At 38.4% G+C, this 25,021-nt stretch overlaps 1 protein-coding gene across 1 annotated transcript in view; it reads right to left on the bottom strand.

Moving 5' to 3' along the window:
• The window catches only part of LOC148430083 (fibrosin-1-like protein), a 187,871-nt gene that overhangs the window by 100,758 nt on the left and 62,092 nt on the right, over window positions 1-25,021 (bottom strand). Inside the window, exon 2 of the mRNA XM_088427113.1 lies at window positions 7,013-7,234. Within this exon, the coding sequence (XP_088283239.1) occupies window positions 7,013-7,234 (222 nt within the window). The remainder of the gene's footprint in view (window positions 1-7,012; window positions 7,235-25,021) is intronic.

The raw sequence follows: 25,021 nt of genomic DNA, 5'->3' as shown, positions 1-25,021 counted from the left end.
TGAATTGCAGGAAATGCCTTAAAAACAAGCATCACATAAGTGTGTACAATTCAAAACATTTTAAATATTACACAGTTCCTATGCCATCATTCACGATGAGGAATTAGCATAACTGATGGTCAGTGCTACAGTTTGCCTGCTTCTCCGCGACTCCGCGTCCCAGATGCAGAATCTTTAAAGGGGGACGCACAATTTCGAATCAACGTGTGTTCCTGGGATGCATCATTTTTTTGACATCAAAATATGAATCATCATCCATCTACTCTTTTTATTCAACAGAACTTGACATCTTACAAATATGTTTATACAATCTGTATGTACAACTTCGTCCACCATGTTTGTTTTGATCTCGCAGAAAAAAAAAGTTAATCGAGAAAAAAAGAACACAGCTTTGTGAAATAAATGCTCACGCCTTGAGCCTCTCTCCATGATGATCAAGTAGATTCTGCTATGTAATCGTCCCAATGCCGGTCGTTTCATACATTACTTAATATCACACGTTTTATTTTGAAGCATTACAATCAGCCGTGTCACCAAACAGATATCATTGAGGCAAATGTTACTCCCGTAGCCGGGGCAAAATATCACTAATAAAAACAAATTTACTTCAGAGCGCATACTACTTAGGATGGTAATTCATTGCTACAGTGTTCACTCAACATGACATAAACAATACGCACATGGCTCATTAATATGCTAATTTGTTTAGTGTAGTTGATAGTCCTTTTGTGAGCGCATATTTCTGTATGGACATTTGAGAAGTATCGTGAATATTGATATGGAGAAGCTACATGCCAAGCCAATGTTATTTTGAAAATCTCATGTAAATTTCATGCCTGTGTTGTTCTGCTTGGTTAAATAATAAATGATTTATGGCCAACGATGTATATGTGTATGCTGTTGATCATATATTATATCCCTCATTAAAGACATAGCCGATATGTTATTGTTTAAACTGAATACTGACAGTATGTGTAAACTTGGTTATGTTAAAAGGGCTCCCACCAGTCAGTTTTGCTCAGGACCCGGCCTGAAAAAGTATATGCATTCACTGGGAATTTCGTTTGCTCCATCTGAATCCACAAGATAAGAAATTTGGATGGGATCGGCATAGTTGTGGTTACGAATTACTTGGACGACAATAAATACTGTAAACATTGTTACATTAATTACTGCTCTGAAAATATCTGCAAAAACTGAGCACTACTATCTGGGTAACAGTATATTGAATAATCAATACACTTGCATACACAGCCACAAAGCACACTCCTCAGTAAATCGATAACCACAATATGCATCTTAATGAAGAAAGCCTTTTCTACTTCTGTTTTATTTTCCTGCACATAATGCACTGTCATCACTTACAGTATTTCATTTATAGTGACATGCTCTATTATCTCACCGTTTTCTATCCTATATGCTTTAGGTGTGAAACACAGTTTTCAACACTAAAATGAGGATGAATCATAGTGCAGATTCACTTGATCTTCTGGTGAAATGAAGTGCAAGCAGGTTAATGTGGCAAGAAATCTGCTCAGGGGCAACGCCAAACAAAAGCATGCCTTATTATCAGTCATCCTGATCACCCCCTCTCCCACTACCAATGGTACGAAGTGCTCTTGCATTCATCTCAGCTCTATGGTCCCTGCTTGTCCATAGGCTAAACTTGTAGTGAGAGGTTTGCCCAAGAGAAGGCTAGAATAATTGAGTATAGTGTCTGGAGGGTTTTCTTATGTGCCTTTGTTAGTGTTACAGCAATAAGGGACAACAGTCCTGTGTGCGTGCACATGTGAGTAGTGTGTGCTTGCGTGTGTGTGCACGCACACGAGTGTGTCGCCGATGCAGGTCAGCTTTGTGTTATTCATGGCTCCATTGAAGCATGTTGAAGGTCAAAGGCATGATGCAGAGTATCCTGCAAGCATCTTTTTTACACCGAAGACAAATATAACCACTATATGTATTTCTATTAGAAAGGGTGCAAGGGAGGGAACATTTTCAACATCATAGAACTATTAGCATAAGACTTGCATCCAAAATGTATAGTCAGTGTATAAAGACTTTTAGAACATTAGAAATGGCAGTGCTCAATTTAGACTTGTTTAATTTTGGAATCAATAAATACCTTGTATGTTCGGTGAGAGGTATTACAAAAAGCAGTTTAGAGATATGGGTCAAATATCTCACACTGCGGAGGGAATGAAAGTTAAAAAAGAAATTGAAATTTGAAGCAATCGTATACTCCAATAATGTAAAGGAATAATAATATAAATCATAATGTAATGTTTTCAGCCCTCCTCATTGTCAAAATATTTACCTACTACTGATGACACATCATGTACGTGATGATTAAGTCTGGGGCATGGTAGCCCTTTCCACTTTTATGCATGTTCATTTGGAATGCAATGTGGAATGAAATGTAAAACCAGCAGACCCAAAGATGATTGCGGCAGTATCCTTGTGCATTAATGCAAGGAGCATATTTTGAGAGAACTGTAAGCACTGCAATAACGGTGTGTTCCCTAATACAGTGAGAAAAAAAAAATCCAAACCTGATGGCGCGGAACCACTAAAACGTCATGAAAAATGCATTTCAGACATAATGCCCATGATAATCACGTTTTAATGAACACAAATATCTTAAATCAAATTCCCATTGTGATAATTTGACATTAAACACATGCACAGAAAACCGTAGCGACATTAAAACATGCTAACTTTGGCAGATGATGCTTCAGGAAGATTTGGGATTGAGGCCAAAGAATCATCTACCCTAATTTGATCTGTTGAGATGTTAAACTTTCTTAGACTTTAAAGTGTTCAAATGTCATGTGATGCCTTTCGCCGCTTTGGGCATTTACTCTGCAGTGTTTGTTTAACACTTTCCGAAAGTCTCAGATCAATATATTTTTCCTGAGTTACTGGATGCTATAAACATGTATGTGTCTCTTATCTTTCCATCTCTTATCTCGTATTGAAGTTTTGGTTCAGGGCCATGTTCATGAACAAAACAATGTGTAAAGTGTACAAAACCATAAAAGTGCACTAAACTGTACTGTATATACTGTAGGTGTATCAAGGCATCGCATGTGATGAGCAAGTCATTCAAGTTAGATCAAAGTGACACTTTACCTCAGCACTAGTGAGGGATCCATTACTGCAATTCGTTGACACTGAAGACTTTGTAGCTACGATATGAGATGGTGCTGCAACTGTTTTTGTTTTTTTTTAGCAATTTGAAGGACACTTGTTTTGTATTCCCCAAATATACATTTTTGGTAACAGCTGTCGCAGCTGTATATTTTATCATAACGTTTTGTGATTTAAAATGTAGATGAGCTCGAGTCATTGAAGACTGAAGTTCCAGACACGCACAGTTCTCTCAGTAAGATACATAATTGCTCAGTGAAATACTAAATACCATAGTCGGACTAATTTGCACTAATGTTAACGTCCTGAGGAAATACAGTATACGAGATATTTCTATCTGAGGAACCGGCCCCAGGCTACATAAAACTCATTATTTAGTTGTCTTTTTTGGTTATTTTATCTCTATTCCTCACCAAGATATAGGTTTTCTCCGGGCACTCAGGTTTCCTCCAAAAGTCCAAAAATCATGCAGGGTAGATAAACTGAAGACTAAATAGTCTTTAGGTGTGTTTAAGCATGCAAATGGCTGTTTGTCTTTGTGTACCCAACAATTAGTTGGCAAACAGTTCAGGGAGTACTATGGCCCCTTCCAGAGGTCAGCTGGCATAGGCTCAAGCACGCCTGTGACCCTTGTGATGATAAGCAGCTCGGATAATTGATGGATGGATGTTTCCTTGCCCGGACGCAGATCACCGATGACCCCTTTCTGGAGCCAGACCCAGAGGTGGGATCCATATCTGATCACCTGGTGGACAAGATGGGCATAACCCCAATAGGAATCAAATGGCTGACTGACTGTGGGAGGGGCAAAGGGGGAAGGCTGCTAAGTTAGCAGGGTAGTGGATGAAGGTTGTCTGATCCTCAGCTACAGAAGCTAGCTTGAAGGAAGTGGATTGTCATCTTGACAGTGAAGGCGCTCGAGCAGGTGGCTTAGGTAGAGAACCCCCGACCACATACTGTACAGTCATATTCACCTCCACACACAATTTGGACACAGTCACCAGTCCTCTTGAGAGGGGTTGGACTCATTTCCACTCTGGAGTTGGACATGCAGAGAGATTTCAAGCAGGTATGAGCATACCTTGCCCCCTCAACTCTAAGACTTTACATTGGGGTACACCTCGGTGGAAGAAGGCTTAGGTGCAAAAGACGGAGGCATCCTTCCACTTTTCGGTGCAAGAATGGGTCCTGACTATTGTTTGTGCCCATGCACCACTTTAACCCTTTGGTGCCAAAGTAGCGAAAAGTAACATGGCTTGAATAAAACAGGCCGTATCTATGAATATGTTGCCAAATCTAGTTACTATTTTTCACCAGTTTATGGCTGACACGTGTCCTTGACATCTGAGCAGAATTTGTGGGTGTGTTCCTATCCAAAGTTTTAGAGTAAAATTAGTTTGTCAAATACCTTCCAATGTAGATGTGGTGGTGAAGCCGTTGTAGTAGTTCTGAGCCTAGCAAGACTAGAGAAGAGCAAAAGAGTGTACAGTACTTTAATTTACTTGCAATGCCAAAAGGTTGGTTTACCATCAGTAAAGTACTTTGTCAGGTATTAGACTACTCCGTTTCTGAGAAGAAAAACTGACCTTGAGTCCCCGCACCGTAAATCTAAATCACACGGGTTCAGCTTTGGTTATGGGGGTAAGGTTGGGCGAAGTGACGCCTTCTCTTTGCCGACCCAGAACCCCCCTTCATGCCCTTCAAGTAGTTCAACTAGGCGTCAAAGACCCTCCCTGCCAAGACCATCACCAACCCATGCTTTGGATGTGCGCTCCTCTGTCCATGCACCTGTTTCATTACCACCTGGAAAGGATACAGTTCTGCATCCCGGATAAACCGCACTCGAAATGAATATGTACTTAGCATTCAAAACGTCCTTTTCGGTCATTTCAAACTGAATGTATTCCAATTTTTTGCCCATCGGGCTTTTCAAAATTGGTCTCAATTGACAGCGAGCACGGTATATTAGGGGGAGAGAAAAGCAGAGACTTTTGTCTAGCAAACATGTGGGAAACATTCCCATCTAAAGGATTTAAGGTGGAATTGAAAACTCTCAGGAGCACACCCGTGAAGCCAACTTCAGCGCCGTCATCGCATCCCACTCTTGACGCGTGAATACTGAGCACAGAAAAAAGACGTGCGGAAACTCACCGGCACGCGTTTTGCAGCACTGTATACTCGGTGCGGCTTTCCCCCACAGCCAATATTCTTCAAAACTGGTGGCAGTAAATGGACTCTACAGCATACAGCAAACAACACTACTCTATAACAGAGGTAAAGAATCCTCGTAGAGTCAAACAATCCAAATTCTTCAAAGCATTTTTTTAACAGACTCCTCATCCCTCCATAATGTGCATGCTCAGCAGAAGTTGTTTACGGTATATAGATCACGGTAGTCCTTTTCAGCCAAATCATGAAGGTGTTTGTCTTGGCAAACATCCATAAGCAATCATTCATCCGCCATTTTTTCTGCCCGGTGATTCTGCGCGTTAAAGAAATTCTGTAAGATACGCATTGCAGAATATCTGGCATGGCGCGGCGTGGTTGCCGAAATTACGTTATTTTGAAGTGTGGAGCCACCCGGTACTCGCAGATTCGTCACGCATAAACCAAGTGTGCTGCCGCCCTTCTTGCAGGATTTGCTCGCTTGCTATTTCTTAAGCTTAATGAAGGCTTAACCTTGCATTTGCCCCCTGGTGGTAGGATGACTGAAAGTATTTGATTTGCCATGCACATAGCCTGCTTTTTAAATGTTAAAATCACACAGGATCAGATTAATTAATTAATTGTGGCAGACAATATCGTCAACTTGATTAAAATTTGATCAATTTTTTTAAGTTACTGCACACGCTGTGTTTTCTGGTTTCTATTTATTTGAAATGACAAAATGGAAGGTGTTTTCTTTGTTACACAACTTGGAATGTTTCATTAAAACACACTGATATAAATGCTGTACATTTTCATTTATTTCCGAAGACCTTGTACAGAAGCGGTGCAAATATTGTTAAGCAGGACTGCAAGCATGTTATGCACAAGCTATGAATCGCTATTTTCTCGCATGAATGTTGTTTGCTCTAAAACTGATTTAAAATCGGTATACATAACTGTTGTCTGAACATTTTGCATGGATATATTTTTGAATGAATGAAACCTTTCAATACATGTTTGTTAGGTGTATTACTCCAATTAAAATCATAAAAGTTAGGGTCACTAAACATGTGCAGCCAGTTGTATGGTCACCTCTTTGCTTCCTTTTCGGTCCTTAAGTAAAATGAATGTATGACATCATCTGTAAGTCTCTTTACCATGTCATGTGATGCAAAACCAAATCCATCCTAATGAAAACAACGGAAGCATTTATCTCACGCTTTGCGAGCAGTTTGAGCTAAAAAAGTTGACCATCTTGCACATCAGTGACATCACAGTACAAACGCCCTAACGCCTCGACATGAATGTGGATGCATAAAAATAGTAAAGCAGATTAACCTCAGTGGTAATGACCTTGCCAAGACCTGTTAAGATCACGTATGTGTAGTTGATGTTTGGTAAAACAGCCTACAGCATCCTATTGTAACAATTGGTGCCCCAATTAAGAGGCATGCTAAATTTGTGAAAGGTTGGCCCCAAAAGGGCAACGCGGTATAGTGGGGTAGGACATGAGCCGAAGAGACTTATTAATAGCATTAACCAAGGCTGAAAGGACCCACTTTTGGGACAAGACTTAGGGGCCGGATGGTGGCTGTTTCCCAATTCGCATTAAAAAGCAGCAATAAACAAAAAACATTCTCTTTTGCAACAAATGCACAGTCGAGCTGCCAAAAGATAACAACTGTCGGGCGAAAGGGATGAAGATGAAGACACTGACCATTTTGTTCTTCTTGGAGTATGTTTTTTTGAGCAGCCTCTCGTTCATCCTCTCCTGTTCTCGCTGTGCATGATGAAAGAATCCATTCTCCAGTGGATCCACAATAGGCTGAACATTCTCCTCTTCCTCTTCCACCTCCTCATCTTCCGTCTTGGGCCGTTTCACAAGCCTTTTTTCTTTCCACCGCTCCTTCTCTTGTGTTTTCAGAAGTCCTGTTTTCTTCTGCAAAAACAGAGAGCACATTTATAATCTTGATACAATACCGATGGCATGTTGTTGGTCATGAATTTTCAAACAAATCAGTCGGACAGAGCTGCTTCAGATGATCCAAACTGGACAAAGGGCCTGTGTTCCACGGAGTTGTATGATACTTATCCTGGTAAGGATAGAATGTTTGAATGAAATATTTTATTTGATGTTTCGATGATTGATTCAGTCCATTCGACACTGACATGAATTCAGTCTGTTTGACTGAAACATGAACAGGAATAAGTCTATCAATAGATCATAAAGACAAAGCAAACTGCAAACAGCAACTTAAAAACCATCAAACGACAATCGGCAAGCAGTCCCATTTGGTATTTGCTTCAACAAAGCAAGCAAACCCTTGAGCAGAAAGCAACCATAATCAGCCTCTCTCTGATGTCATATTCAATACCGTCAACAGCAGAACAACTGGAGCTATAATCACTTTATGGCTCTGATATAATGAGCTCATGATATGAACTGAATGGATGCTTTTACATTTAGTGCTGAAAATACACTTGCTCTTCACTTACACTGTGACCAAGCCATTCCCCCTAACTAATCATGTTTTTCACGCTTCAGTCACGGCATGCTTGGAACTGCTGTTTGTTTATTGGAATTCAAACACTATTTGTAACAGTCGAGTGTCTTACACAATAGATTTCCTTCAACCATTCCCTCACACTCACCCCCCGAATTGACTGATTTGCTCAGTACTGATTTGTCTAATAGCTTCATTGAGGAGGCTGATGTATCAAGCTGTGAATGTTGTGTTATCTGTGGTGAAAAACTGTAATGTATCATACTGAGAGTTTGCAACTCTATTGTTGCCAAGGTAACTACAAATATAACTAAGAACTATAACTACAACAGTTAGTGTTTAGTTGCATTTATACAATATCAACACTATCAGTCATCAGACAACCTTTTCAAGGCAGATGTTTTAGCAGAGGGAACTAATACAGGAACATGCGCATCTAACACCACATTACAAAGTTGGAAGATTCGCTGCAAAGATTGTGATGGACCAATAAAGGAAGGGAGGCAGGAATTATTACATTTTTTAGCATCAATTGATAAAAAATGTTTCTCGTTTAAATAAGTATTGATTTTTTTTTTATTTCAATTGAGAAACTTTGATGTGACTAACCTTTATTAACCCTGTAAAAGTAAACATTTTTTTAATGCTGATTTATATTGCTTTTTTCTTTTGTTTACGTTAAAACAGATCCGATTTTAGCCGTGCTTATATATTTTTATATGTAATTATACACAGTCATGAAATAATCATTGAAACTAACCATATTATATTATGAATCTGAGGTTATCTACGGTGCCAGTACCAGTTCTGGCAAGGCTACCGTAACTTGGCTCATACTCGCTAAATAGGGACAGCACTCAAACAGGCGTAATGTTGTGTCATGTCCAAAAAAAAAAAAAAACTCGTCAGGTTTTGCAGTTCCAAATGGAACCATCATCATGTGAACTGAATTCCTTGTTGGAAACATGGCATTAAATGGGTCTTACATTGATCATCTACCAGTAAACTCATTCTACTCCAATATTAAACATGTCTCTTCTGATCATTGGCACACGGATAATATCCATCCTCAGTTTCAGACCAGCGGTTCAAAAATCACTCTGAATGCCATAAATGTAATTTGGCTCTTGCTGAGTTCACTGCAATTGAGTAGAGAGTAAAATGGAACCAACTCGGATCCCTCAGAGGTATACCTTGGCTCAGCATGTAATGGCCACAATTACTCATCCAGAATGGTTGGAAGCAGAGTAATAAAGCTTTAACACAAGCAATTATTGTTTATTTAAGGAAAGATTGACATACAATTCATACCTTGGTTATCTACAATTGGTCTGTGTATTTAATCTATGTATTCAAGTGGCCACATTATTACATTACTGTATATATTCAGAATTATTCATGTCTACAACTAACCCTATACAACATATTTCAGTGCAATTCCAACTGTCACATGAAACCATACCTTCAATGTTAGAAAAGCAGTGAGTCATTACTGTCGAGTTTATTGAGGATAAAATTTGGACTATAATCAGCACACCGGTAAATAAACTGCAGCAACAAAAAGTGAGAAGACATAAATATATAAAAGATAGGCTGCACTGGACTATACGACGCGGGTTGTTACATCAGATATTACCATATAGTACCATAGAGTAGGGCTGCACGATTATGGCCAAAATAATATTCATGATTATTTTGATCAATACTGAAATCAAGATCATTAATCACAATTATGTATCATGTTTGGTCAAATATGTCTATTTATTGACCTTTATTTAAAACAAGCCGTACTGTATATAAACAAGGCTTCAAATCTTGTTGCTTATAAATAATAATAAGAATTGAAATACTAATTTAAACAAATTCACCCCCCAAGACATGGCAAAAACTCGTTAACTTAATTGCTGAGTGCAAACCAATGTAAAAAATTAAGCCTACTTAGAACCAAGCACATTATTTACTGTTCCAATTTTTTGCCAAACTGACTTTTCAAATTGGGTCTTAATTGACAGCTAGCACGGTATAGTATATATTAGGAATCAGGTGAGAAATTCAATGTCATTTCACACTGGTAAATAATATATTAGGCGAAAAAAGCTGAGCCTTTTTTTGTGCAAACATGTGGGAAACATTGCCCCCTGGTGGTAGGATGACAAAGTGCTTGATTTGACTTTTAATTTAAAAAAAGTGCTTGACTTTTCAAATGTTAATATCACCAAGAATGAAAATTAAATTAGATTAATTATGCAGCCCTACCATTTAGTATATATAATCATTGTATATGCATGTCACAAACTTTTAAACAAGCTCTTAATAACTTATACATATTTTTTTCTATTTTAAATAGTATATGTTTAAAATAATGTTTGAACAAAACCATTGATTCTTTTTTTTTCAGTTGTATTTCAATGTTTTCCACAAATTGACACTTCAAACTGATACACACATTATCTCTACCCCCTGGTGGGTAGTAAAAAAAAAAAAAAGAAAAAACCTGCGGTTCATAGTCTGTAATTATATATATATATATATATATATATATATATATATATATATATATATATATATATATATATATATATATATATATAATATACACACACACACACATATTTTTCTGTAACATATATACACACATCCCACACAGCATGATGTTTATTGCAAACATATATGAGTTGAAAGTTGGCAAGTCAAAACTTTCCTCAAGGCTTTGACCTTTGCACACATCAGGGCAACAGTAGATCATCTGTAAGGACTTGGGCTTTGGAAATGTAGAGTCACAGTTTTAGAACTGCTGTTGGCAAAATAAACTAGTTGTTGGAGGGATGCTTGAGTGCATCTTTACTATTTTTTTTTCCTGCCTTTGAGCAAAGTACAAATACAGAGCCGCCTAGGAGCTTCAGCTCAAGTGTGCATGCACCATATTTACGTTCCATTACTTGACATTTTTCCTTGCATGTCTATGTACAGTAAGTATGCTCTACATCTGTGAGATGCGCAATAAGATATGCAACGCAATTACATTTCAAATAATTGCATTAAATGAAAAATAAATTGTTTCTACTCCCCACAGGATAGCTAATTTGTGTATGTAACCATTCATCCATCCATCCACTTTCTTCTTTTTCATATCCTGTAGAAGACCTGGATCGGTGTTTTTCAACCTTTTTTAGCCAAGACAAATTTCCTTCAGTGCGGCACACCACCAGCTGAGTATGTGGAAAAAAAGCTTATATGAACAATATAAGGGTTATTTTGTTCATAGTGTGAAACCTGTTTGGATGAAGACAGAGCTGATATTCTGGCAGGAATTGATGAAAGGCACACACAAAGATCTTCTTTCACAGATCTCAGTCTTTATTTGTTAATGCAGTCAGGCTTGAAAAGCTCACCTCACACAGATTTGTTGTGGAAAATGGGAGCAATGTCAAAATAGCTTTGTTGGCCAACATGGTGAACTCCTTGGGAGCTGCCAGCCAAAAACGGTCCAAAGGTACAGTAGGTCAACAAAGCTTAGCTTGAGACCACGATCTTGTCTCAGTTGCTATCAGTTGCGCCTTTGCGCGGAATCCATTTTTATTACCTGTACTTGTAAGATTCTCATTTCGGCCTCGCGTTCATGTGTTCGGTTCATTCAGATGATGAAAAATATCTGCCAATTTCAGCAGCTTTGCACACCACTAATCACTTGCAAGTAGCTTTGCACGATCGCACCTCTAATTTATTAGTCAGAAACACTTTAGGCTCCTCTTGCAGCTCATATACACGGGCCAGCACCTTGTTACGCGACAACCATCAGACCTCTGTGTGAAATATCAAGGTTTTATGTTCCGCTCACTTTTTCCCCACACAAAGCCGTAGACATACGACTTTTCACAGGTCGTGACTTTACAAAGTTTACCATGCACACAACATCATCCGACACAGGATTGCTGTCTGTTGGTAAAGTCTTGGCTACACAGGCTTCGGGGTGTAAAAATAACAGCCAGAAACTTTGCTGGACGTCACAGTCTCTTTGTTTTCATTTTACCTCTACTCATACCAGTTCCTTCATCTGGGTCCAGAATTTGTCCAGGGTGCAATACAAAGTCAACATTTTTCCTCTAAAAAATGTATCCATCACTTCTACCGTCATCCTGCTGTTCATAATGCCACTTGCTGCCACGTCGCAGCATAAATTTTTCCCGAATTCGCTTGTCTCCAAGGCGATTAGCTACCTGCTGCAGCTGCTGTCACCTATTGGTATGGGGGAGTATTACATGATTACTCTGCAGGACGCCAGAACTCACAAGCATACAAATAGGATAATTTCCCCACGGCACACCTGACTATATCTGACAATATACTGGCACACTGGTTGAAAAACACTGACCTAGATTATTTATGATCATGATAATAATGCCAATTGAAATGTTTATAGAGCATGCAGTATAATCGGAAAGACATTTTTGGCCTTGACTTCCCCTTTAACTTAAAATGAAGCATAAGATTGGACAAGATTGTGATAGTAGCTGAAATGTAGAGAGTATGGCTTAAGATATGGATGACGGAGACATGGGGTAAGGAGGATGTGCAAAAGAACGCACAACTTCTTTGACCTGATCATGTTGCCGTGGCAACAGTACAGGAGATCAGACTGGCTGAAGAAAAGCAGAGTGTTAAAAAATAAAATAAAAATGTCCATGAAGGCAACAAGGATTTGTGGCTATTTGTGGTTTTGCTGTAGCTGTCAACATCATGTCCACAGTGCAGAATAACCAGCCTTTGAGCTTTCTGCTTCAAGAAATGTCAACAATGCTAAAGATATTTGCAAGGATATTTAATGAAGTATGAAGAAGTCAGCAGCCAGAAGAATCTTAAAAAAAAAAAAAAAAAAATCAGCCTGGAGTAAGGAAAACAAAAGTGAATAAAAATTCATGTTTTGGGAAAATGTGTTTCACATCCATTTTTCATAGTTCAAATTGAAATTATTAAAATGAATTCAAAAATATATTTGTGTTTAACTTCCTGCAAGCACATAAAAATGCCAATAGCTATGTTAAGAAAAAAGAGAAAGCAATGTGCTTTCAGCATTCAGTTCAAAATGTGTTTTGTGTGTACAATTTCTTGCTCAAGAGGGGATGAAGCCAGCAAAGCTAATGAGACATTTTATTTTATAAAGCTATTTTTGATTAAATGATTGGCAGCAACATGTTTGGGGGAAATTGACCCGGTTTGTTATAAGACAATTTTATTTTTTTTAAACATCAGTATTGGGGAAAAGTAACAGACATACTTGTTCAATTGAATCTGTTGTCGAATGAAAGGAGCACTTATGTTTGGCTTATTTTTTTTGTTTGTTTGTTTTGTTTTGTTTCTGCAAACATTTGCAATGGGGGTCCTTGGAATATTTCGGGGGGTCCCTGACTCCAAAAAGTTCTCTTCTCAGCTTTAAACAATGGACTGGGATGTTATCACATTAATGATCAGATTTTTCCAAAGCCGTTTTGTCTTCCTGTATAGTTTTTGCAGGCTTTACCAACTCTGGAAAAAAAAATCTGAAAACTGACTCGTTGATCAGTAATTAAACTTGCATATTATACTTTACTCTATACATAGTCAACAGGGCAGAACTTTAACATCTCATCCTAATCAGGAAGAAATACCTGAACAGACCTAAAGGATGCAGACAAAACAAACAAAAACAAAAGTTAAAAAAAAAACAACACTCTTCTCCTCTAAACACCACAAGTTAAAAAATGAACCTTACAACGTCTTCGCCCTACCTAGTAATTTCCAAACAGTACAAAAAAATAACCTCAGGTGATCTAATGAGATCATATACTGTATACATACACTGTCACAGTCCACCATTTCAGCCACCTCACTTCCAGCTTCACCACACCCGCTCAGCCCTCCTTCTAATCAGCCTCGAACACCAACACCTGCAACCATTTACCCGCTCAGTATAAAGCCCGGTCACTTCCCTCCACAACCCGCCAGATCGTCTCTATGCGCTACGCCGAGCTTTCCAGCAATTCCTCCTGCCAGCCTGCCTGTTGTCCGACCCTGTTCGCCCTTGACCTCCCGATTGCCTGCCGAATTGACTGGATCCTTGGTATTTCGACCTTGCCTGCCTCTGACCACCCGCTAGCCTGCCGTCTTTACCTGTATGCCCGAGCCCCCCTCCCGTCTCGCTCCCTTTGCCCGACTCCCAGCCAAACCCCAGCTCTCCCGACTCCAGAACCCCCCAGACGTCTGTGCCACGCTCCCGTCAGCTCCCACGACTACCCGCACCTTCTGTTCAATAAACACTCTGCCATTGCCCTTACCAGTGCGTGCGTGCTCTTGGGTCCTCCCTCGTCCCGCCGTAACATACACATATCAAAAAACATAGTTTAAATGACAACAGAAATGATAAAATGAAGTGCTAGCAACAACAGAACATTAAGCATCTTTGTGTCACTAAATTAAAACATAAGGCACATGTTGCTAGTCATATGAGGCAGGGTTTTTTTTTTTTTTTTACCATTAGAGAAATCCACATTGTGACACAACACACTGTCAAACACAGGCGCAGAGTCTCAAAGGACACACTTCAACACGTCCAAGTTTTAGGTGATGTAACACCAAGAAAATACAAGTGACTAAAAGTGCATTACGTTGCCGCTGACAGACATTTTAGATGTCTGACGACTAAGTACATAGATTTATTGCTCGCTTGTCAGACAGATTGTGTACACATTACAGCAGCTAAGGGACTTGTCATGCTTTAGACAGGATTGATTTTATCATGCGGTCTCGGGCAAGCACATCCAGCACATAGACAGCAAGGCATGCTTCTACAACAGGATGCTGCTGTCAGGCACATCAAACAACCCTTTGATTAAGACGCTCATTACCCCTCCTCCACGTCTCACTCAAAGCGCGTAATCAGTGGGTTACACCGGTGAGAGAGAGAGAGAAAAAAAATCACGTTGTGTGTCATAAGGCTCAACAGCCTGTGAACAAGAGAAGACACACATTTTTACAATGATCAATGTTGCATAATTGCCTTGCAAGCTAATGAAAGGAAGTACATCCTTTTCACCTTTTATTAAAGGATGTATTGTATTTTCCTGCTCATTTGGCTATACAGATTATGGCCTCTGTGAGCGGATGCACATTTTGTCAATAGCTGTATGCAATGAATTGTGGGAGAACAGGTGAAAGAGGCAATAATGACAAGTAATAATCCTTGCAGGTCAATTTCTTGCTATGCTTAGGCATTTACATGGGTTGGTGAGCCTATTGTCTTGCTTATTTTTGGTCTACATTTTACTCTGCAGTTTGATCTGTGTTTTGATTTGTTTTTAATAGTAGCGTGGGTAGCTAAAGGAAAGTAATACACATCATTGTCTCATTTAATGGGAGAAGGATTTTCTATTAAAAAAAAACAAAAAAAACGTTATTACTGTGCAATGCTAAACTTCTAATTCTATTTTAATGGGTTTTTTTTTTTATGAAACATTTTCTATCTGCCGCTTTCCAAACGTTTTAACTTAGCAGATTTTCTCAAAAGTATTTGGACGAACAAACATTTTGTCTGACTCACTCCTTCAACTTCCACAAATTCTGTATTTACCTTAACCAGTCATCCCGACTTGAATATAACCTAAAAGAGAACATAAGAAATCAGTGGCTGCGGTAGGTGGGCTTAGATTGCTAGCCACGTTATGTAAGATGCCCCACCTAAGGGAAAAGTCTGTTTTCTCTGAATTGAATTGGAATATCATAACAAGAAAGGAAGTAGTTGGAGGAATATTAATTCACACAAGACTATAGCTTAGTTTTAATCAATTGAAACGTAAAATCGCAACCTCCGTCAGTGGGGGACAATGTCACCTATCCCACAAGTCATTTTAAAATACAGCACATAGTATAAATATTTATTATAGAATTTTGAAAATGTCCATACTGTCAGGTTTGGATACGACTGTCAGAATACAAACATACGTTTATATTGTTCCCACAGTAACCTATGCGGAGAAGTCAGTTCAGTGCTCTGAAGAGTGGAACCAACAAATCTGATCTTGTCACTTGCAATGGCAGTGCAGAATGAGTAGCAGCATTTTAAGATCAGTTTTTCTTTTTTTTTTAAAACAGATTTGCCTGCAGTCTGAAAACGCTCCTTGACGCAGACAATCTTAGCCACAAACTGTTGTGAGTTGATAAGACTATGTGACCAATGTGTCCTGTGAACCTGCCACTGACTGTCACAAGAGGCCTCCTGCCTGTTGCTTAACCCACACGCGGCAGCCCAAAATATAGTCTGGTGTCATTTACATGGGTTTCTTCACATGCACATGCTCACCAGGGAGAGGATGTGTTGCCCTGGCAACATTTATCCCAACTGACAGTCTAAAAAACAATCCGAGAGATTGCAAATTTTTAATGAATGAGAGCAATTTTCTTCTACATTCTTAAAATTTCTATCAAAGTTTGACAGATATTCTAATTTCCTCTCAAAGTGACAGCAAAATAAGCTCCCTTCTTTGCATTTACAAAAGATGACAGAAGTGTTCCGATTTTTGTCTGAATTCATCAACGTGTCATGCAGTGATCTGAGCCTCGTTCAGAAGGTCTTAATTCACAAAAAGCGACAGAGCTGAGGAATTTCCCCCGCAAAAAAGTGACAGACGAGAGTACTGGAAATGATCCTATCCTTTTACATCTACACATTACAAAAGCCAGAGCAGAGAAGTTCCCTTCATATCACATCTGCTGCATGCTCCTGTCTGAGGAAATGACAGATACTGGAAATACAACCGAAACAATTAGCTCAACGCCACCTTCACTGAAAGACCCTCTATGATTAGTGCAGTGCGCATGTTAAAGGTTTATAATGTTAAGCTTTTAACCTGGACAAAATAATTTTCTTGAAAATACCACCTCCCAAAAGAGTCGATAAAGTCCCATGGAATGTCTATTGTAGTCTGGCCGTGTAATTGTACAATTAGTATAGATATTTATTATCTACAAAAACAGCCTTAAGTAATCGAAGTGTATGAAAATAGGAAATTTGCTGACAATGTGCACTGTTGCTCAGGTGTTTCTATGCATCAAGGTTGCAAATATGACCCAGGGATCCCCGTCTACAACGTCAATTCACAAATGGTTTACATAAATGTACACAGTGACCAACACAATTTGAAAACTTCTAGCATGACATTGAACACATCCAACCATGTAAATGGCTGTAAGTGTGCTTTCTTAACTTTTTGAATGATGGTAAATAATCCAAATGTAATTAACCGTCAAGTCTACTTCTATTTTTAATTGAATGCTTTCATGCTGTCACAACAGTGTTTTTTTTTTTTTTTTTAATGAAAGCATGCTCCTTCCATCAGCGAAGATTATTGCAAATTGAATGTGTAAGTTGAAATAAATAAATAAATTAAACAAAAGGAAAAGGTAAAACTTTTAAACCGAGTAATCATTTTGAGTGCTCATATAGTTTATTAATGAGGTGTGACAACCTGGTAGAGTTTCCACCACAAATTTCCACTTTTATGCTTGTTTATTTGGGATGAAAAGCCAATCAAATAAATCAAATGAGGAGTGAAATATGAAAGCTGATATATGAAAGCTTAAGAAGAGAATTGTGATTTTCATTGCAATACCAGGCTCCCTGGCCGCTACTGCAAGTAACGCATAGTTGGAGAAACTTCTAAGTCCTCCTTTGTTAATGTGTTACTAAATTGAGGGAAAAACATTGAAACAAAACTATTAAAATGTCATGAAAATATATATTTTTTTATGTAGTCATATATATATATATATATATATATATATATAATGATCCCTTGCTACTTTGCGCTTTGATTTTCGCACCCACGGTCTTTCGAAGAGATTTTTGGACATTATAGAATATTTTGAATATTATAGAGGACAGGCGGGCGGGCAGACAGAAGGATAGATGGCTGTCAAAATTAAAGTATTAATTCTTGAAAGCGTGTTAACTCCTGTGATGAGCTATAAACTGCTCATTTGTGCAGCCAAATGTTGAAGAATCACTCGCAGGAAGCACAAACATGAGTTTTACATCGTTTTATATTCTGTTTTACTTGGATGAAGGTTGTAGAGAATTTGAAAGTTATTTGTGCACTTTGCAAAGTCAAATTCAAATAGCATGACAGTTGTACATCTTGGCCGTATATTCTCAGAGCAAAATATGGGGGCGTCACAAATCAATGTGTCTATGGTGCTCCTGGGCAGAATTAAACGTGTAAGCCACAAGTTTTGAGAAATGTTTCTATGAGAAGCATATATGTAACAGGCCTCTAAAGTCGAATCCTTTGGTATGTTTATTCCGAACTGTCATATTAACAGGTAAAAAAAAAAAAAAAGATTAATTCTGGGCTTTGAAGAAAATAAGCTTGGTAGCTTTTAAACGTCAATAAACCTGCATCGGCCATTAGAACTTTTTACTATACGTGAAATTATATGTGAAAACTTAAAAAAAACAAATAAGTAATTTAAAGTAAACATAATGAAGTCCAAATTACAAATCACAGTTTAATATAAGAAGAACATCATTCTATTAATTTACTATTAGTTGAATATGAATGAATGAATGACCGACGATTACAATTTGCAGCGTGAAAAAAATGGCAGACTGACGATGACGAAAGGGCGGAGATGCCAATAAAAAAATGTAAAATGCCCACCTCTTATTATTATTATAAATATTTGATTATAACCAATGGTGTGACTGTTGGAAATGATTCATTAGGATTACACACTTAAACAAAGTGGTTTATAATTTAGACGTTCACTAATATAAGACCACTAAGAACCTTGATCTTTAATGTTAATGTTGACATTTTTGCGTCTTTAACAATGGTGCAGTAAACGACGAGTCAAGGGCATATTTCAAGCCCCACTCAGTCCCTGAGAAATTGAGTTTCAAATGATGTCTATCTTAGCTCTTTGTTGGCCAACAGAGGCTATCATATTTATACTCCATTCACAGAACACAAACAGGAGGAAGTATTAGAGTAGACATCCTTTCAAATGTCATCAAGCCAGTGAAGATCCTTGACCGCAGTGCTTCTTTGAAAAACTAGGGATCAAACAGTAAAACAATTACTCTGCCAACTCATCATGTAGAGGCCGACAGCAATACAATTACCTCTAGGTAGGAACAGACAAGTAAGCAGAGAGACAGCGTGCTGTGTTTAGCCTCGGATGTAACAACGGTTGCGGTATAATTGCACCCTGCCGAGTGCACTCTAATCCTGTGTTTAACAGGTACAGTAGCAGACGGGATGAGTAGGAGTAAAAAAAGGGAAAGGTATTGCCAAAGGCCTTGGAATGGATCCATTTCACCAGGCACAAGATAGAGAGCGTTATGCGAAGGGTGTCAAGAGGGAAAAGATCTTCCTGCAGTCAAGGCTGACAACACAATCGCCTGATAACTCATTCCAAAAGGATGTAAATAATTAACGCAGATAGACAGAGACTAGGGAAGGATGATTATTCTTTTTATTATTATTATGATTAGTGTCACTTTCTTTCTCTGTGTTTCACCACAGTTTGGATGCTGATTTTTTTTCTACTTTCTTTCGGTTTCTTCTTTTTTCCCAACAGTTTTGAAATTGTATTTGTAGCTTTGTTTTATATCAGTCTCATACCTGCTATTTTGACGTGCACTGTTCTTTATTTATGCCGTGGTATATGTACATATAAATACTGTATTTTCAGCCACCGAAAGGCAGTTAAAACTATAAGAAGTCGAAAAATGGATGCTGATGCAAAGTCCAGCAAACGTCTGCCTGAATTTGACACAAGCACACAAAAGTAGATGGGCATCGGTGTAAAGATTTTTCAGTGGGTTGAGAAAAGAGTGCTGCCGAGCTTCAACATCTTTCCAGGGATTACGGGCAAGCCAAAGAAAGACCTCCCAAGGAAGATGAACATCACATCACACGACAATGGAAAGTTTTGAAAGCCAAGGTCAAAATAAACACACCAAATAATACGTAGACGGCTATGTAATAGTCGTACTACTCCACTATGCTAACTGCTAGTGGAGTATAGCATAGTGGAGTGGAGTAGTCATCATATTGGAACGTTGATTATGGACTCTAAAGAACAGGGTTGAATGTACTTTAATGCCATGTAATACCTGAAAAATAACTTCGTGAAAATGTTCCAAAGCATTTGTAAATCAACAAATGATGTATTGATAGGGGCATTTTAACTAAGTCCTGTTTTCTTAACATTACTTGATATTCATGTACAATTCACTGCAAGAAAAGCATAATTTACATTAAGTAGTCAGTGATTTACACTTTGTGTCACCACATTTTCATTCTCATCTATATTAAATGAACAGCTGGCAAAGCACACACGCAAGACTTCATATTGTCCTCATTTGCATATGAAAGTGAACAGAATAATAAACATTTTAAAACACCTACAGCACAGATGCCCACATGGACAGTTACACTAATTTACAGAAATTACATTTGTACATACTGTATGTTTAACAAAATGTTCCTAATTTGTCATTTAAGAAATTGATATTAAATATACCCCATATTATAGTGATAGCTTGCCTTTGGAGAAACTTGTACTGGGAAAAAAACAAAAAAATCTCTGTATACACCGTTCACAATAAGTTAGGGATAATCGTCACACACTGTACACCGTGAGACCATTTTGTGGAAAACACAAAATGAGGTGTACCCGCTATACAATTGTTCCCCTATCCTATCTCTGAAAAGAAACAAATACTGTATTTGACATCCACCGGACCCCTCACAATAACACTATTTATACTAATAGTTAATCCATAAACATGACACGCAATCACTGTCTGAGAAACTCAGTAGGTCTGAAAAATGTCTCTTATCAAATTATTGCCTGTAATGTAGCATTTCTGCTTGCTATTATCATAATCAATTTGGGGTGGAATATGAATTTCAAACAATTGTTATGAGGTGCATTTTTGCTGACAGCAATTTGCTGCATGTAATTTTGCTGCTCCTTGCTATGTTTCATATGCTACATGCGTGCCTGTTTCCACTAAGGATCATAACAGCTGTGCGCCTCCCGTCTCCTAGCCTTCCACGTAATGAGGAGTGATCCATTCCCCTCCCGTGGAGGAAAGACATGTTTATACAGCTCCTGCTCACAGGCAGCAAGAGGAGAAAAACTGATTACAGAGGCACTCTGGTCAAATGTCAACACAACGCTGCACAAGTAGAGACACACATCAAACGCTGCAGCAAAAGTGTGAGCAGACAGCTGGTGCTTAGTAAAACAGCTAAAAGCAAACAAACCTTTGAGTTTACAAATAGGGAAATTTCCTCTCTTGTGGGCCTTGCAAAACCCTGAAAAAAACGAGCGTGCTTTACTGTGGCGCAGTTGGACTGCACTAAATTAACTCATATCACAACAGAGGACCGAAAAATGGACCACAAGAGGAAAAAGAAATAGACCATGTGCCAAATGGCCATGTGGCTGCCTGATGAAGCCCTGAACAAGAGGGCAGCAGGTTTGTTGCGGGAACGGCAATTCATTACAAGACGCTCTCCATCTGAGAAAATTATGAGCAGGGGTCTAACTGTCATTCATCTTGCTGCGCATGCAGAAATCCGGCAAAAGACAGCAATGTGCAGTCCCTATGAAGCCGAAACTAAGAAGTATTGAGGAGGACTGTTTGAAAATTGCAGAGTGTCTAATTAAAAAAAACAAAACAAAATAAAAACATATATCAATATAAAAAAAACATTAGAAAGATTATTTTCATATTATGACATCAGAATTAAATGAATGTACAGTGGTACCTCGGTACTCGACCGCCTCTATACTCGACCAAATCGGTGCTCGACCAAAAAATTCAAATAGATAATGCATCGGACCTCAAACAGATTTTCGGTGCTCGACTAGCCGAGCCGAGCCGAGCCGAGCCGAGCCGAGCCGACCCGAACGCGCTCCTCGGCCCTTCTCGGCCAGCGGGTAAGCGCCAGTTCAACTCAGACCGCCAGCGGAGTAAGACGTTTGTTCGAGTATTTCTTCCCGGATTTAAACTTTTTCGTGTTGCTCTAGCCCTTAATAATGGGTCCAAAGAAAGACAGTGATAAGGGGAAGGCAAGGAGGAAAACAATGAGGACCACTATTGAACCGAAGAAGGAAATTATAGCAAAATATGAACGCGGTGTACCTCGCATCGCAGTTAGCTAGCGTCATCATGGAAGGAGTAACTCCCTCCCGTCCTCTCCACATCCATTCCTGTATGCCATCAACCACTCTCCAAAACGTAAGTAAATTATACAAAATGGTTTATAATGCTTTATTTATCTTTATCTTTATCATGTACTGCTTGTGCACATTTACTTGTGCACACATACTTTCCATTATTTCTTATGGGAAAATTGCTTTCGGTGTTCGAACAAATCGGTGCTCGACCACCACCTCAGAACGGATTATGGTCGAGTACCGAGGTACCACTGTATTGTCATTTGTACCACAAAAAATCTCTAAAAAATGTGACGGCTATTTGTAAACACTGAGATTCATTCGTTCCTGAATGGTTTTTGTGTGGTAAAGCACATATAAAGTGAAGAGTTTTTCAAGCTTTTCGTTTACTGTGATCAGCATAGACACATTACTACTTTCCATTTTCCAGTAGAGTAAAGTATTAAAAACACACATTGAAATGAGACCCGGAGAACAAGCGGCTGATGAGGATGGAATGAATAGGATAGTTTGTGGAGCTCTAAGTAAACAAGGGTAGTCTTAACAACGGGCGGTTGCAGAAATGGAATCATCTAACATTGAAAAAATAAGCACCCACATTTATGTTGGATAAATGTAGCCAACCATCTGCAAAAAGTTGTATATTCCATAAACATTAGTCTGCTTCGATAGAGCAAAAATTAATTTATTCACTTTTCCATTTATTCATTTATTTAAAAAAAAATCACGTTGTTTGGACCAGGGTTCTCAAACTTCTCAAACCCATTTTAGAAGGCAGATTGTCCAAGGACCCCCATTGCAAATGTTTATGGAAAAAAAAAAATGGAGCCAAACGTAAGTGCTTGTTTTATTCACCGATACCATTTGACAAAAAGTAGATTTGTTACTTCTCAGCTACACAGAAAAAAAAATAAAAATAGCAAATTGCCCGCCTCCTTATAACAAACTGGGTCAATTTTCCCCAAACAGGTAGCTGACAATTATTTAGTCAAAAACAGCATTATAAAATAAAGCTTTGCTGGTTTCATCACCTTTTTAGCAAGCAATTGTAGACACAAAATGGATTTCGACGAATTTCAAACATTACATTTTTAAAAATATATTAAGTTGGTTGAATTGATTGCTTTATTAAAGAGTCATGAAGACTCGCACAATTTAATATAAAATAAAATGAAATTACCACCCCAAAAATATTATATATATATATATATATATATATATATATATATATATATATATATATATATATATATATACATATATATATATATGTAATAATATAATATTATAATAATATAATATAATATAATAATGATGCTTTTTCTGGGCAGAGCCTTATGCTGTCCAACACCCGCTTGTTGTCATATCAAATCTATCATCATGAGCTAATATGTAAGTCGCCCACAGTTTCAGCATTCACAATGATTTAGAGTTTGTCAAAACAAACTCTTGTTGCCCTTGTGTCCTGGGTGTCCAGACATTGCTCTCAAAATATTGAGTCCAGTACGTGGAAGTGAAATGACTGTGTTTGCAGAAGAATCATTGTAGAAACAATACTTAAGTCAATACAAGCTACAGCTTGTGATTCATTCTTAGATGGCACTGCCATCTAAGAGAAAAAAGAAACGTATGGCGACAAAAGAAGCATGGCAGTGCAAAGGTTTGAAGGAGTCAGCCCAACTATAGCTGGTGTGATCAGATGCCAGATCACGGACAAACTAGGCACAGTGACAGATCTATTTCCCCTGCTGCCTGCAGCCAGCTGTCACTGCAGATAAACACAATGCAGTCTCTCCTCAACAACAGGATGCTGTAATCTGAAATTGACAGCTGAGTCTTCCCCGCAGCTCCAAGGAAGCAAGTGCAAAAGAATGTTTGAGTCAGTTGACAGAGAAAAACAAATTCTCATTTGGATGAATCACAAGGCAGAACAAAAGAATACTTTTGTGTATGTACTGTATGAAAAATGGGAGAAAAATGAGGGTGAGAAAAAGAGGAACTTTCAAAGTGTGTGTATAAAAACAATTTCAACCTGATTAACATTTTGCTGCTTAACTGAGAAGAAGATGTCTTGGAATATTCCAGCCATCGTTATTGTGGACAATTCTTCATGTTCAATTGTGCTGCTTCATTTCCTCTTCCATCGTGATTGTGTTCCAGTGCGGAGAGCAAGGTCCATAAACTTAAAGGTTAGGTGAGTTTGGTGTGGAACATTTCAGATCAAACATCAGTCGCCTCTGCTCCGACTCCAAAAAATGTACAGAGCAGTAAATCAGCATACTGACTCATAGTTTGACGCTGCCATATGTCGCAGCAATGTAAGCCTGCACACATGCAAACATTTAAACCCAAACAACATCTAATGAGGTTGAGCCACATATCTCGAATTGCTCTCAGGGGGACCTTTATGACTTTACCAGGCATGCCCCTGAGTTCTTAATAACATCAGGACATAGACTTTGAAAGATTCACTCCCCTTTAAAATGCCATACAAACCTGGCCCAGACAATTCTATCCCCATTTTTCAGTTACCTACTGTATTGTATTGTATTAAGTATTGTATTCCCATTTTCCCCCAATAGGGCAATTTAACCCCACCTTCCATACCCAAAGCCCAAAAACAGCGAGGGGAAGTTTATTCCATTCATAAAAATCAGCTTCTTACATTATTGATATCTAACTGACAGGGAAAAAAAACGGAGTACTGGAGAGTCAACCCACAAATCAATAGGGATCAGCTGGAAATAAATCACCCTGAGAAGCATTGCAAATAGAATTCCCTTTTTTATATTGGACTTTCTTATGCTACATTTTGAGCACATTTGAGAAAGTAAAGGAAAAATAAGAACTTAATCTTAGGTGTGTACATTGATCTTAGTTTATTAAATGCTACACTTACATAATGCTTTCGGCAGCCACAGCAAATATTTTTGCCTAAAACCAAGCATGGTATTACCAGTGTTCTCACAGTCTATCACGGTATGTCGGTTTGAATG

Source organism: Hippichthys cyanospilos, chromosome 1 (assembly GCF_059441005.1).
Source record: "Hippichthys cyanospilos isolate Australia breed blue-spotted pipefish chromosome 1, RoL_Hcya_1.0, whole genome shotgun sequence".
NCBI lineage: Eukaryota > Metazoa > Chordata > Actinopteri > Syngnathiformes > Syngnathidae > Hippichthys > Hippichthys cyanospilos.
The sequence above is the reverse complement of the archived record's forward strand: the minus strand, read 5'-3'. Positions and strand labels throughout refer to the sequence as shown.